A 10,549-nucleotide genomic window follows, 5' to 3' on the forward strand; every position below is an offset into this window, starting at 1 on the left:
TAAGCCCCATTTATATTAATTCTGTTTACTGCCAATTTGTGAAGAGTGCTATTAATGGGCTTAGAAGCAGCGTATTCTTATCAATAGTTAAACATCTCCCTCTTATTTATACAACTCATTTGCTTCGTAAACTCCTTTCTTTCAGAAAAGAACAAAGATAGACTTTAATAGTCCAATTAACCAATTTCTTTTTTTTTTTTTTTTTTTTTTTAGAAGGAGGCTCGCTCTTTCACCCAGGCTGGAGTGCAGTGGTGCGATCTCGGCTCACTGCAGGCTCCGTCCCCCGGGGTTCACGCCATTCTCCTGCCTCAGCCTCCCGCGTAGCTGGGACTACAGGCGCCCGCCACCTCGCCCGGCTAATTTTTTTGTATTTTTTAGTAGAGACGGGGTTTCACCATGTTAGCCAGGATGGTCTCAATCTCCTGACCTCGTGATCCGCCCACCTCGGCCTCCCAAAGTGCTGGGATTACAGGCGTGAGCCACCGCGCCCGGCCCAATTAACCAATTTCTAAACTAATGAATTCATAGTACTTTAATACAAGAAATAAAGGTGCATAATTATGATAGTGATTTTTAAAATATTTCATACTGTCACATGAAGAAGCATTTTCTCTTCAACTCAGAAGACTTCTGCAGTCTTTGTTCCTGTTTGCTCTTTACATTTACATTTATTTGTGACTACATCAAAGCAGCCCTCATCTGGTAGATGAAAAATCTCTACTGTGGCATAAAGCCTATAAATTATTAACTGTTTCCATTTAGAATACAATTTTGGCACTTATTAACAAAGACTAACGTCACCAGTTTTGCCTCCTTTTATCAGAATGTATTCTGTTAGGATTAGGTTTCATGCAAATGTAGACTGCCCAAACTAACAGTGGCTTAAAGAAGATAGAACTTCACTTCTCTCTTGGGTAAACAAAGTCCAGATTTAAGGATTGGTATGGCATCTTGTATTCAACCAGGACTGAGGTCTATTCTAGCTCATTTTATCATTCTCTGTGCACTGCATTCACCTCATGGTCCAAGATGTGTGGTCTGTTTCCAGGAACATATCAGCAATCCAGCCAGAAGGAAGGAGGAAGGGGAAGACATATCCACTCCTTTTTAGGATTCCTCCTGGAAGGTACACCCATGACAACTATACACAATTGGCCAGAATGGCTGAAATGGCCCTGCCTGGCTGAAATGTCTTCATTCTGGGCTGCTCTATTCCCAGGTGAAGACAGGAAAACAGGGCAAGAAAGGCAGAATCGATATGGGGGACAACCAGAAGTCTCTCCCACAGTCTATGTTCATACCAATTACCTTCATTTGACAGATTCCACTCTTCTCTATTTTTTGTTTGTTTGTTTTCTATAGAAAGGTAGCATTTTCCTTTTCATTTGCCTTCTATCATGAAGTTCTGATGTTAAAGACTTTCTCTTTTTTTTTCCCCATTCTATCTCTAAATAAACTCAAGTCACTTGGCCTTGCAGAGTTTAACCAGGTTGGTGCATTGTTTCCTTCCACAGGTGATGGCTGTGCTGCCTGGCCCTCTGCAGCTGCTGGGAGTGCTGCTTACCATTTCCCTGAGTTCCATCAGGCTCATTCAGGCTGGTGCCTACTATGGGATCAAGCCGCTGCCACCTCAAATTCCTCCTCAGATGCCACCACAAATTCCACAATACCAGCCCCTGGGTCAGCAAGTACCTCACATGCCTTTGGCCAAAGATGGCCTTGCCATGGGCAAGGAGATGCCCCACTTGCAGTATGGCAAAGAGTATCCACACCTACCCCAATATATGAAGGAAATTCAACCGGCGCCAAGAATGGGCAAGGAAGCAGTACCCAAGAAAGGCAAAGGTAACATCATACTCCCAGGCTGTTATAAAACAACGGCTTTCCAAATCTCTAAATTATGGGATCAGAGAGGGAAGATAAATTTTAGAAACTTTAGTTTTAGAATTTGTTATTGGCATTTTTAAAATGCCTACTGTGTTCTAACCATATTCTTGAAAAGTTCAAGCCTTAAAGACACAGATAAGATTATCATTTATGTTTTGCTTTATTATTTTAACTAGAATCAGATGAAATAAAATATATTAAATCACAAATAGTCTATCCCCTTATTGTTTATTTATTCAAACATTCAGCAACTATCCATAGTGAGCACCTATTTGTGTCAGGCTCTGGGCCAGATGCTGGGAGCTAAAGCAGTGAAAAAAAGAAAGGTGACAAGTCAGTCTTCTGAACTAAGAGAATAATGTCGTAAGGACCTTCTGTGTTAAAAGAAAAGTCACAGGAAAGCATTTTGCGAACTAAGTATTAGATAGGTGCAAGTGTTCTTAATACTACTCTAATTACATATGTCAATCAATAGATCAACAGAAGGAAACTAAGAGTATAGACTGCATCTAGGGATGACACCTGAAAATCTCTCCTGTTGCTTTCTTGGCATATTTATTTAGCACTCAGTGTGACAGACACTTGACGATAAATTCATTTGGTTTGTCTGGAGTTCTCAGAAACCTAGCACTTGCTGCATCAGAGCAGCAATTACCTTTGAGGAAGTGGAGCCAGTCCCACTAGTCCCTACAATGGCAGGAAGCTCCACCTCTGGAGAACTACTGGATTTGGAACTTAGAGGCCTAGATGCCTGGATGCCAGAAATGAGAGAGACCTAGTCATTTGACCTTTCTGAGCCTATTTTTCTTCATTTGTAAAATAAGACTGTTGAGAGAATCAGTGATATACATGGTAAGTAAAGTGCTGAGCAAATGCTAAAGCACCATAGGAAATTGGAGTTGCTACAACTGCTCATTCAACAAATCCTCAGTAAGAACAGAGTGTGTTCCAGGCACTGCACTAGACACCAGGGATTCCTGATTCATCTCTCCTACTCTTCCCAAATAACTCCTCAATACAGTAACTACACAATTCGCTGGTTAGAAATAGCATGCCTGAATAGTACTATAATCATATCTATTCATATAAAGAAAGTATTCCTGACTTTCTTCTCTTTAGGAGCTACTATTATACTTAGAAGATTATCTCAGACATTTCTTTTCCTTCCTTTATTGAATGGCTTGCCTGGCCTTTGGCACTTCTTGTACTTACTCTGATGGGTACTCATATCTTAAAATAATATGAGTTCTCTGTTTGTATTTTATTCTCTGACAGTAGCTCAGTGAAAAGTACAATGGTCAGGATTAAGGTGCTACTAGTGACATAAGTATTACGCCAAGAAGATATTCGGACCATACATTTCATTTCTCCATGTTATCCATTAGTCCGAGCAGCATGGGAGATCCAGAGTTATGTTTATCTGAAAGGCACAGCATGTTCATTATAACAGCATGTGCTGTGTATTTCAATAACAATTTGAGAAACGGTGACACCTTTCACATCTATTCTCTAATCTTGTAGTGTGGCTGTATTATTCTTATTCTTGCTGTATAGATAGGCAAGCAGAGATGCTGATGGCTTAAGGGACCCAGTCACAATCTCACACCAAGACCGGAAAGATAAGCAGAGCTTCTTGTTCCTAAATCAAGCTCTCAACTTCATCCATACTGTTTATCATTCTAAAATATCTTATTCATCTCTCCTACTTAAAAGCCAGATTTGCATATGAGAAATTATTTGTTAAATTAATGAACTAATATTTGATGCTTAGGAAATCCCACAGCACATTCAAGAAATTAAGCAAATCTACTAATTCTAAAGGAGAGATGTGGAAAGATGTTATTGAACCACACAAAAAATAACTCTATTCTTTCCTTTTATATTCCACATCATACTGTATTTAAGCATAAGAGGAAATATCTTGGCCATAAATTATTATATTTAAAAACTTTGCCAGGCACAGGAAGAAAAATCCTGCATATTCTCTCTTAAATGTGGAATCTAAAATAATCAAACTCATAGAAACCCAGAGGAGAATGGTGGTTACCAGAGGCCTTGGGGTGGGGTAGGAGGGAGAGAATGGAGAGATGATGATGAAAGGTTTAAAGCCTCAGTTAGGCAGCAGAAATAAGTTGTTTTTTGGATATCTATTGCATAGCATAGAGAGTATAGTTAATAATAATGTATTACACACTTCAAAATCACTGAAAGAGTAAATTTCAAATTTCTCATGAGATAAAAATATTTGAAGTGACAGATATATTTAGCTTGATTTAATTATTCCACATTGTATTCATGAATCATAGTATCACTTTGTACTCCATAAATAAAATACAACAATAATTTGGATAACGACTCCAATATTGTTTAAAATACATACACACACACACACACACACACACACACACACACGTACCCAGAACAAATGAGATGAAAATATATATACATGTTAAGTGATTATCTCTGAGTAGTGGGCTTATAGGCAAATGTGATTTTTCTTTATACATCTTTGAATCTTCCAAATTCACTATAATAAACACACCATAATATCTCCAAGTTTTATACTTGGAAAAATGTTTCTTCTTCATTACTTTTTAGCTACTTTACTTAACCAATGCTGATACAAGCAGCTTCACATATCAGTTATCAAAAAATACCTCAAATACATAAAAAAAATTCTCAGCTTGATTTTTCTTTCTTATTTTTTTTTTTCTTTTTGGAGACAGAGTTTCGCTCTTTCACCCAGGCTGGAGTGCAGTGGTGTGATCTCGGCTCACTGCAACCTCTGCCTCCCGGGTTCAAGTGATTCTCCTGCCTCAGCCTCCCAAGTAGCTGGGACTACAGGCGCGTGCCACCACACCCAGCTAATTTTTGTATTTTTAGTAGAGATGGGGTTTCACTATGTTGGCTAAGCTGGTCTCGAACTCCTGACTTCAGGTGATGCACCTGCCTGAGCATCCCAAAGTTGTAGGATTACAGGCACTAGCCACCATGCCTGACCTGATTTTTAAGTTCTAGAAGATGAGCATATTATTCCTAGTCTTTCCTCTTGATAAGTATTAGGCAAACGTGTCAGAACTAAATAATGGGTGTCAGTACTTCGTTGATGTGAGAGACAATCTACTAATCAATCTCTCTCTCTCCCCCCATACCCCTTCTCTCTCTTCTCTTCCCAGTAGAAATACCATTAGCCAGTTTACGAGGGGAACAAGGTCCCCGTGGAGAGCCTGGCCCAAGAGGACCGCCTGGGCCCCCTGGTTTGCCAGGTCATGGGATACCTGGAATTAAAGGAAAACCAGGGCCACAGGGATACCCAGGAGTTGGAAAGCCAGGTATGCCTGGAATGCCAGGGAAGCCAGGAGCCATGGGCATGCCTGGGGCAAAAGGAGAAATTGGACAGAAAGGGGAAATCGGGCCTATGGGGATCCCAGGACCACAAGGACCTCCAGGGCCTCATGGACTTCCTGGCATTGGGAAGCCAGGTGGGCCAGGGATACCAGGGCAACCAGGACCAAAGGGTGATCGAGGACCCAAAGGACTACCAGGACCTCAAGGCCTTCGGGGTCCTAAAGGAGACAAGGGCTTCGGGATGCCAGGTGCGCCAGGTGTAAAGGGCCCTCCAGGGATGCACGGCCCTCCCGGCCCTGTTGGACTGCCAGGAGTGGGCAAACCAGGAGTGACAGGCTTCCCTGGGCCCCAGGGCCCCCTGGGAAAGCCAGGGGCTCCGGGAGAACCTGGGCCACAAGGCCCTATTGGGGTACCAGGGGTTCAAGGACCTCCTGGGATACCCGGAATTGGAAAGCCAGGCCAGGATGGGATCCCAGGCCAGCCAGGATTTCCAGGTGGCAAAGGGGAGCAAGGACTGCCAGGGCTACCAGGACCCCCAGGCCTTCCAGGGATTGGGAAACCAGGCTTCCCAGGACCCAAAGGTGACCGGGGCATGGGAGGTGTTCCTGGGGCTCTTGGACCAAGAGGGGAGAAAGGACCAATAGGTGCCCCAGGAATAGGGGGTCCTCCAGGAGAGCCAGGCCTGCCTGGAATCCCAGGTCCTATGGGCCCTCCAGGTGCTATTGGTTTTCCTGGCCCCAAAGGAGAAGGTGGGATTGTAGGGCCACAGGGGCCACCAGGTCCCAAGGGTGAGCCAGGGCTTCAAGGCTTCCCAGGAAAGCCAGGTTTCCTTGGTGAAGTAGGGCCTCCTGGCGTGAGGGGTTTGCCAGGTCCCATAGGGCCCAAGGGGGAAGCTGGGCAAAAAGGTGTGCCAGGACTCCCTGGTGTTCCAGGGCTTCTCGGACCTAAGGGAGAGCCAGGAATCCCAGGGGATCAGGGTTTACAGGGCCCCCCAGGTATCCCAGGGATTGGGGGCCCTAGCGGTCCCATTGGACCACCTGGGATTCCAGGCCCCAAAGGGGAGCCGGGCCTCCCAGGGCCCCCTGGGTTCCCTGGTATAGGGAAACCCGGAGTGGCAGGACTTCATGGCCCCCCAGGGAAGCCTGGTGCCCTTGGTCCTCAAGGCCAGCCTGGCCTTCCAGGACCCCCAGGCCCTCCAGGACCTCCAGGACCCCCAGCTGTGATGCCCCCTACACCACCACCCCAGGGAGAGTATCTGCCAGATATGGGGCTGGGAATTGATGGCGTGAAACCCCCCCATGCCTACGGGGCTAAGAAAGGCAAGAATGGAGGGCCAGCCTACGAGATGCCTGCCTTTACCGCCGAGCTAACCGCACCTTTCCCACCGGTGGGGGCCCCAGTGAAGTTTGACAAACTGCTCTATAACGGCAGACAGAACTACAACCCGCAGACGGGCATCTTCACCTGTGAGGTCCCTGGTGTCTACTACTTTGCATACCACGTTCACTGCAAGGGGGGCAACGTGTGGGTTGCTCTATTCAAAAACAACGAGCCCGTGATGTACACATACGACGAGTACAAAAAGGGCTACCTGGACCAGGCATCTGGGAGTGCGGTGCTGCTGCTCAGGCCCGGAGACCGGGTGTTCCTCCAGATGCCCTCAGAACAGGCTGCAGGACTGTATGCCGGGCAGTATGTCCACTCCTCCTTTTCAGGATATTTATTGTATCCCATGTAAAAACAAAAAACAAAAAACAAAGAAAGAGATTTTATAGAAGAAAATGACACACCAGAAAAATCCAAATGAAAAACATAATTGCTTCAAAACATTTATACAGTTGGAAAGTTATATGTAAGTGAAAATTTGGACCATCATGTACAAATAAAAACTAAGATGCATGTTTAATACTCCACACAGCAGCCTGTAATTGCGAATGATGGGATAGATTTACGTATCAAGTACTGACACTTGGTTGTACCCACTGGAATCATATTAGCTGTTTTATGTTATATGCTTCCACAATAATCTGCTTATTCAGATCAGTCAAAATATATCAGTATGAAAGATCACAGCTAATGAAAGGCACTCACTCATATTGTTTACTTTAAAATATTTATAAATATGCCTTAAAGAAATATAAATGATAACAATTACATACCGTATTTACTTGCTTAATTTCCTCTGTATTTGTGTAGATACCTTGACATGGAATGTATGGTGGGGAGACCTGTAGTGTTACCGCCCCAGTGGGAGGGGGCCCTGGGGACCCTGGTAATGCTTTAGTCAAAGGGATATCTCTCTCATATCAGAGGCTGTGTCTTTTAGTAACAGCAGTCCTCACCAGAATTGCATGTCTATTGTCTCTAAAAGAATGGGTGAACCAATCGGCTATTGTGAATTTATTCAGTGCCTTCTCTGTACCAAGCACTGGGTAAGGCACTTTTGTGGAGCATTAGACAGTAACCCTCAAGGAGCTAGAGAACCGGATGGAGACATGAGCAGTAATTAACTCACTTGTTCCCCAGAGTTTCTATTTGTTTTTTTTTTTCTGTGATTTATTTTCCTATTTTCTTTCCTCAATGTAATTTTTACTATGGCCCAACTAATATAAACACCTGGAAATTACAAGGAAAAAAAACTCTTCCTCCAATAACTTTCCAAATTTGTGGAATATTTATTTTTAATAGCAGTTATCAGTTATGCTTATATAGCGTTAAAAATTCTCCTCCTTTGACTACACACACAACCACAGTGTGGTTCTAATCATGGAGATATCAGTAATTTTTAGTAACTGAATTTTGAAGACATTTCTCTGTTTAGCATGTATGCAAATTGATGTATAATCTGAGGTTACAAAGTCAATTTTTTTTTTTCTTTTGAGATAGAGTCTTACTCTGTCACCCAGGCTGGAGTGCAGTAGCACGATCTTGGCTTACTGCAACCTCCACCTCCTGGGTTCAAGCAATTGTCCTGTCTCAGCCTCCCAAGTACTGGGACTACAGTCTTGCGCCACCCTGCCTGGGTAATTTCTGTATATTTAGTAAAGATGGGTTTTCGCCATGTTGGCCAGGCTGGTCTCAAACTCCTGGCCTCAAGTGATGCACCTGCCTCAGTCTTCCAAAGTGCTGGGATTACAGGCATGAGCCACCGCGCCCGGCCAAAGTCATTTTCAAAATCCAAGCCATAATTGGTGAGGGGGGAGTTTCAGAATTACATAGAAAAATTAATATTTGAAAAAAATAATTCTGAAATTTCGAATTTAAAAACGGATGTGCTGCTTCTGGATGTAGGTAGTAAAATTATAGGAAAAGAACTGTTTCTTTAGAAGCGGACTGTGGAAGGGCTATGTAGAATGTCAAAGGGGAACAAGAGCCTGTGTTTTTAATGTCATCCTGTACTTGGCACAAATCAAAGGGCAATACAAGTCTGAAAAGGAGAAATAAATATTTTTCCAGGTTTTTGCTTGGGCACATACTAACTGCTTTGGGCATTCTAATCTGGTCTCCAAACACCGAAGACCCATTTCGAGCCTGCTATTAGCCTGCTGCTAACTCTATTAGTCACTTGGAGCAACAATGTGGGGTTATGGTGGTGGAATCTTGTATATTTTCGTCAAAAATAAAACCGTGAGTTAAGGGGATAGATATAGATGGAAAAATACACAAATAAATACGGTACGAAAACACATGGAAATGTGTCTTTGTCAAATCTGAATCATTATTACCACCACAAAAATTCTTCTCTTGGCCAATAGCTCATTTCCCTATATAGTACACAAGCACCATTTCTTCTCAATTTTTAAGAAGAGAAATTAGTCCACTACCACAGCGGTTCTTGTCACTACTATTATACAACAATCTTTTCCCAACAAAAAGATGTCCTCCACAACCTTTGTTTTCAAAGCAGACAGCATCTATGTGGCCAAATATACTTTGGGTTGTTCTTGAGGATACTGGTTTGGGCTGATGACTATGGGGGCAACATGGATCCATTGGACTCCTTCTGCTAAATAGCCACACCGAAATGGTTTAAAAGCAAGTCAGATCAGGTGATTTGTAAAATTTTATTTGTATTTATCTGTACATGTATGGGCTTTTAATTCCCACCAAGAAAGAGGGAAATTATCTTTTTAGTTAAAACCAAATTTCACTTTTCAAAATATCTTCCAACTTATTTATTGGTTGTTACTCAATTGCCTATATATATATATGTGCGTGTGTGTATGTGTGCGCATGTGTGTGTATGTGTATTATCAGACATAGGTTTCTAACTTTTAGATAGAAGAGGAGCAACATCTATGCCAAATACTGAGCATTCTACAATGGTGCTAATCTCAGATCTAAATGATACTCCATTTAATTTAAAAAAGAGTTTTAAATAATTATCTATGTGCCTGTATTTCCTTTTTGAGTGCTGCACAACATGTTAACATATTAGTGTAAAAGCAGATGAAACAACCACATGGTCTAAAGTCTAAGGATTGTGCTATAATCCCTATTTAGTTCAAAATTAACCAGAATTCTTCCATGTGAAATGGACCAAACTTGTATTATTGTTATGTAAATACAGAGTTTTAATGCAGTATGACATCCCACAGGGGAAAAGAATGTCTGTAGTGGGTGACTGTTATCAAATATTTTATAGAATACAATGAACGGTGAACAGACTGGTAACCTGTTTGAGTTTCCATGACAGATTTGAGACTTGTCAATAGCAAATCATTTTTGTATTTAAATTTTTGTACTGATTTGAAAAACATCATTAAATATCTTTAAAAGTGTGTTTCTCATCTTGTTCATATCATTCAGTTGACACTGAACCTCACAAGTATTTTTAAATTCCTACTCTTATGAATTAGCTACTGAAATAGAGACCTAAAATAAGCATAGCTTACACAGAACAATTTATTCCTCTTTGACATAAGAGCTCCTAGGATAAGCAGTCTAGGACTCACATGGTAGTTCCAGTCACTACCAGGCTCCTTCCATCTTATTGCTCCTCTACGTCAAGGGTGTTGCCGTCATCTCCACGGTCCAGGATACTAACCATCAGTCACATTCTATCCCCGGGGAGGATGAACAAAGCAGGAAGGACAGGACATGCTTTTTGTCTTAAAGGACTCAACCTAGCAGCTGCTTGGATCGCTCTCTCCCACATCCCGTGGCTCCAAATTTAGTCACATGACCACAAGAAGCTGTAAGGAAGTGTGGGAAATTGAACAGTCTATGTAACCATATGCCCAGCTAAAAATCAGTGGTTCTAGTAGTATGGGAGAAGAGATAATCGATATTAGGGAATAATTAGCTGCTGCAT

At 42.4% G+C, this 10,549-nt stretch overlaps 1 protein-coding gene across 3 annotated transcripts in view; it reads left to right on the forward strand.

Moving 5' to 3' along the window:
- Positions 1–10,016, forward strand: part of COL8A1 (collagen type VIII alpha 1 chain) — a 152,404-nt gene extending 142,388 nt beyond the window's left edge. For 2 of the 3 annotated variants that reach the window (XM_055259841.2, XM_063630587.1), the window contains 2 exons: positions 1,515–1,845; positions 5,067–10,016. In XM_055259841.2, the coding sequence (XP_055115816.2) occupies positions 1,518–1,845; positions 5,067–6,973 (2,235 nt within the window). In that variant the 5' untranslated portion in view covers positions 1,515–1,517 and the 3' untranslated portion in view covers positions 6,974–10,016. Of the gene's footprint in view, positions 1–1,514; positions 1,846–5,063 lie in introns of all 3 variants that reach the window. The other variant, XM_063630586.1, reaches the window with a different exon arrangement.
- The last annotated feature ends 533 nt before the right edge of the window (positions 10,017–10,549 follow it).

The sequence above is a fragment of the Symphalangus syndactylus genome, chromosome 21 (genome assembly GCF_028878055.3).
Source record: "Symphalangus syndactylus isolate Jambi chromosome 21, NHGRI_mSymSyn1-v2.1_pri, whole genome shotgun sequence".
NCBI lineage: Eukaryota > Metazoa > Chordata > Mammalia > Primates > Hylobatidae > Symphalangus > Symphalangus syndactylus.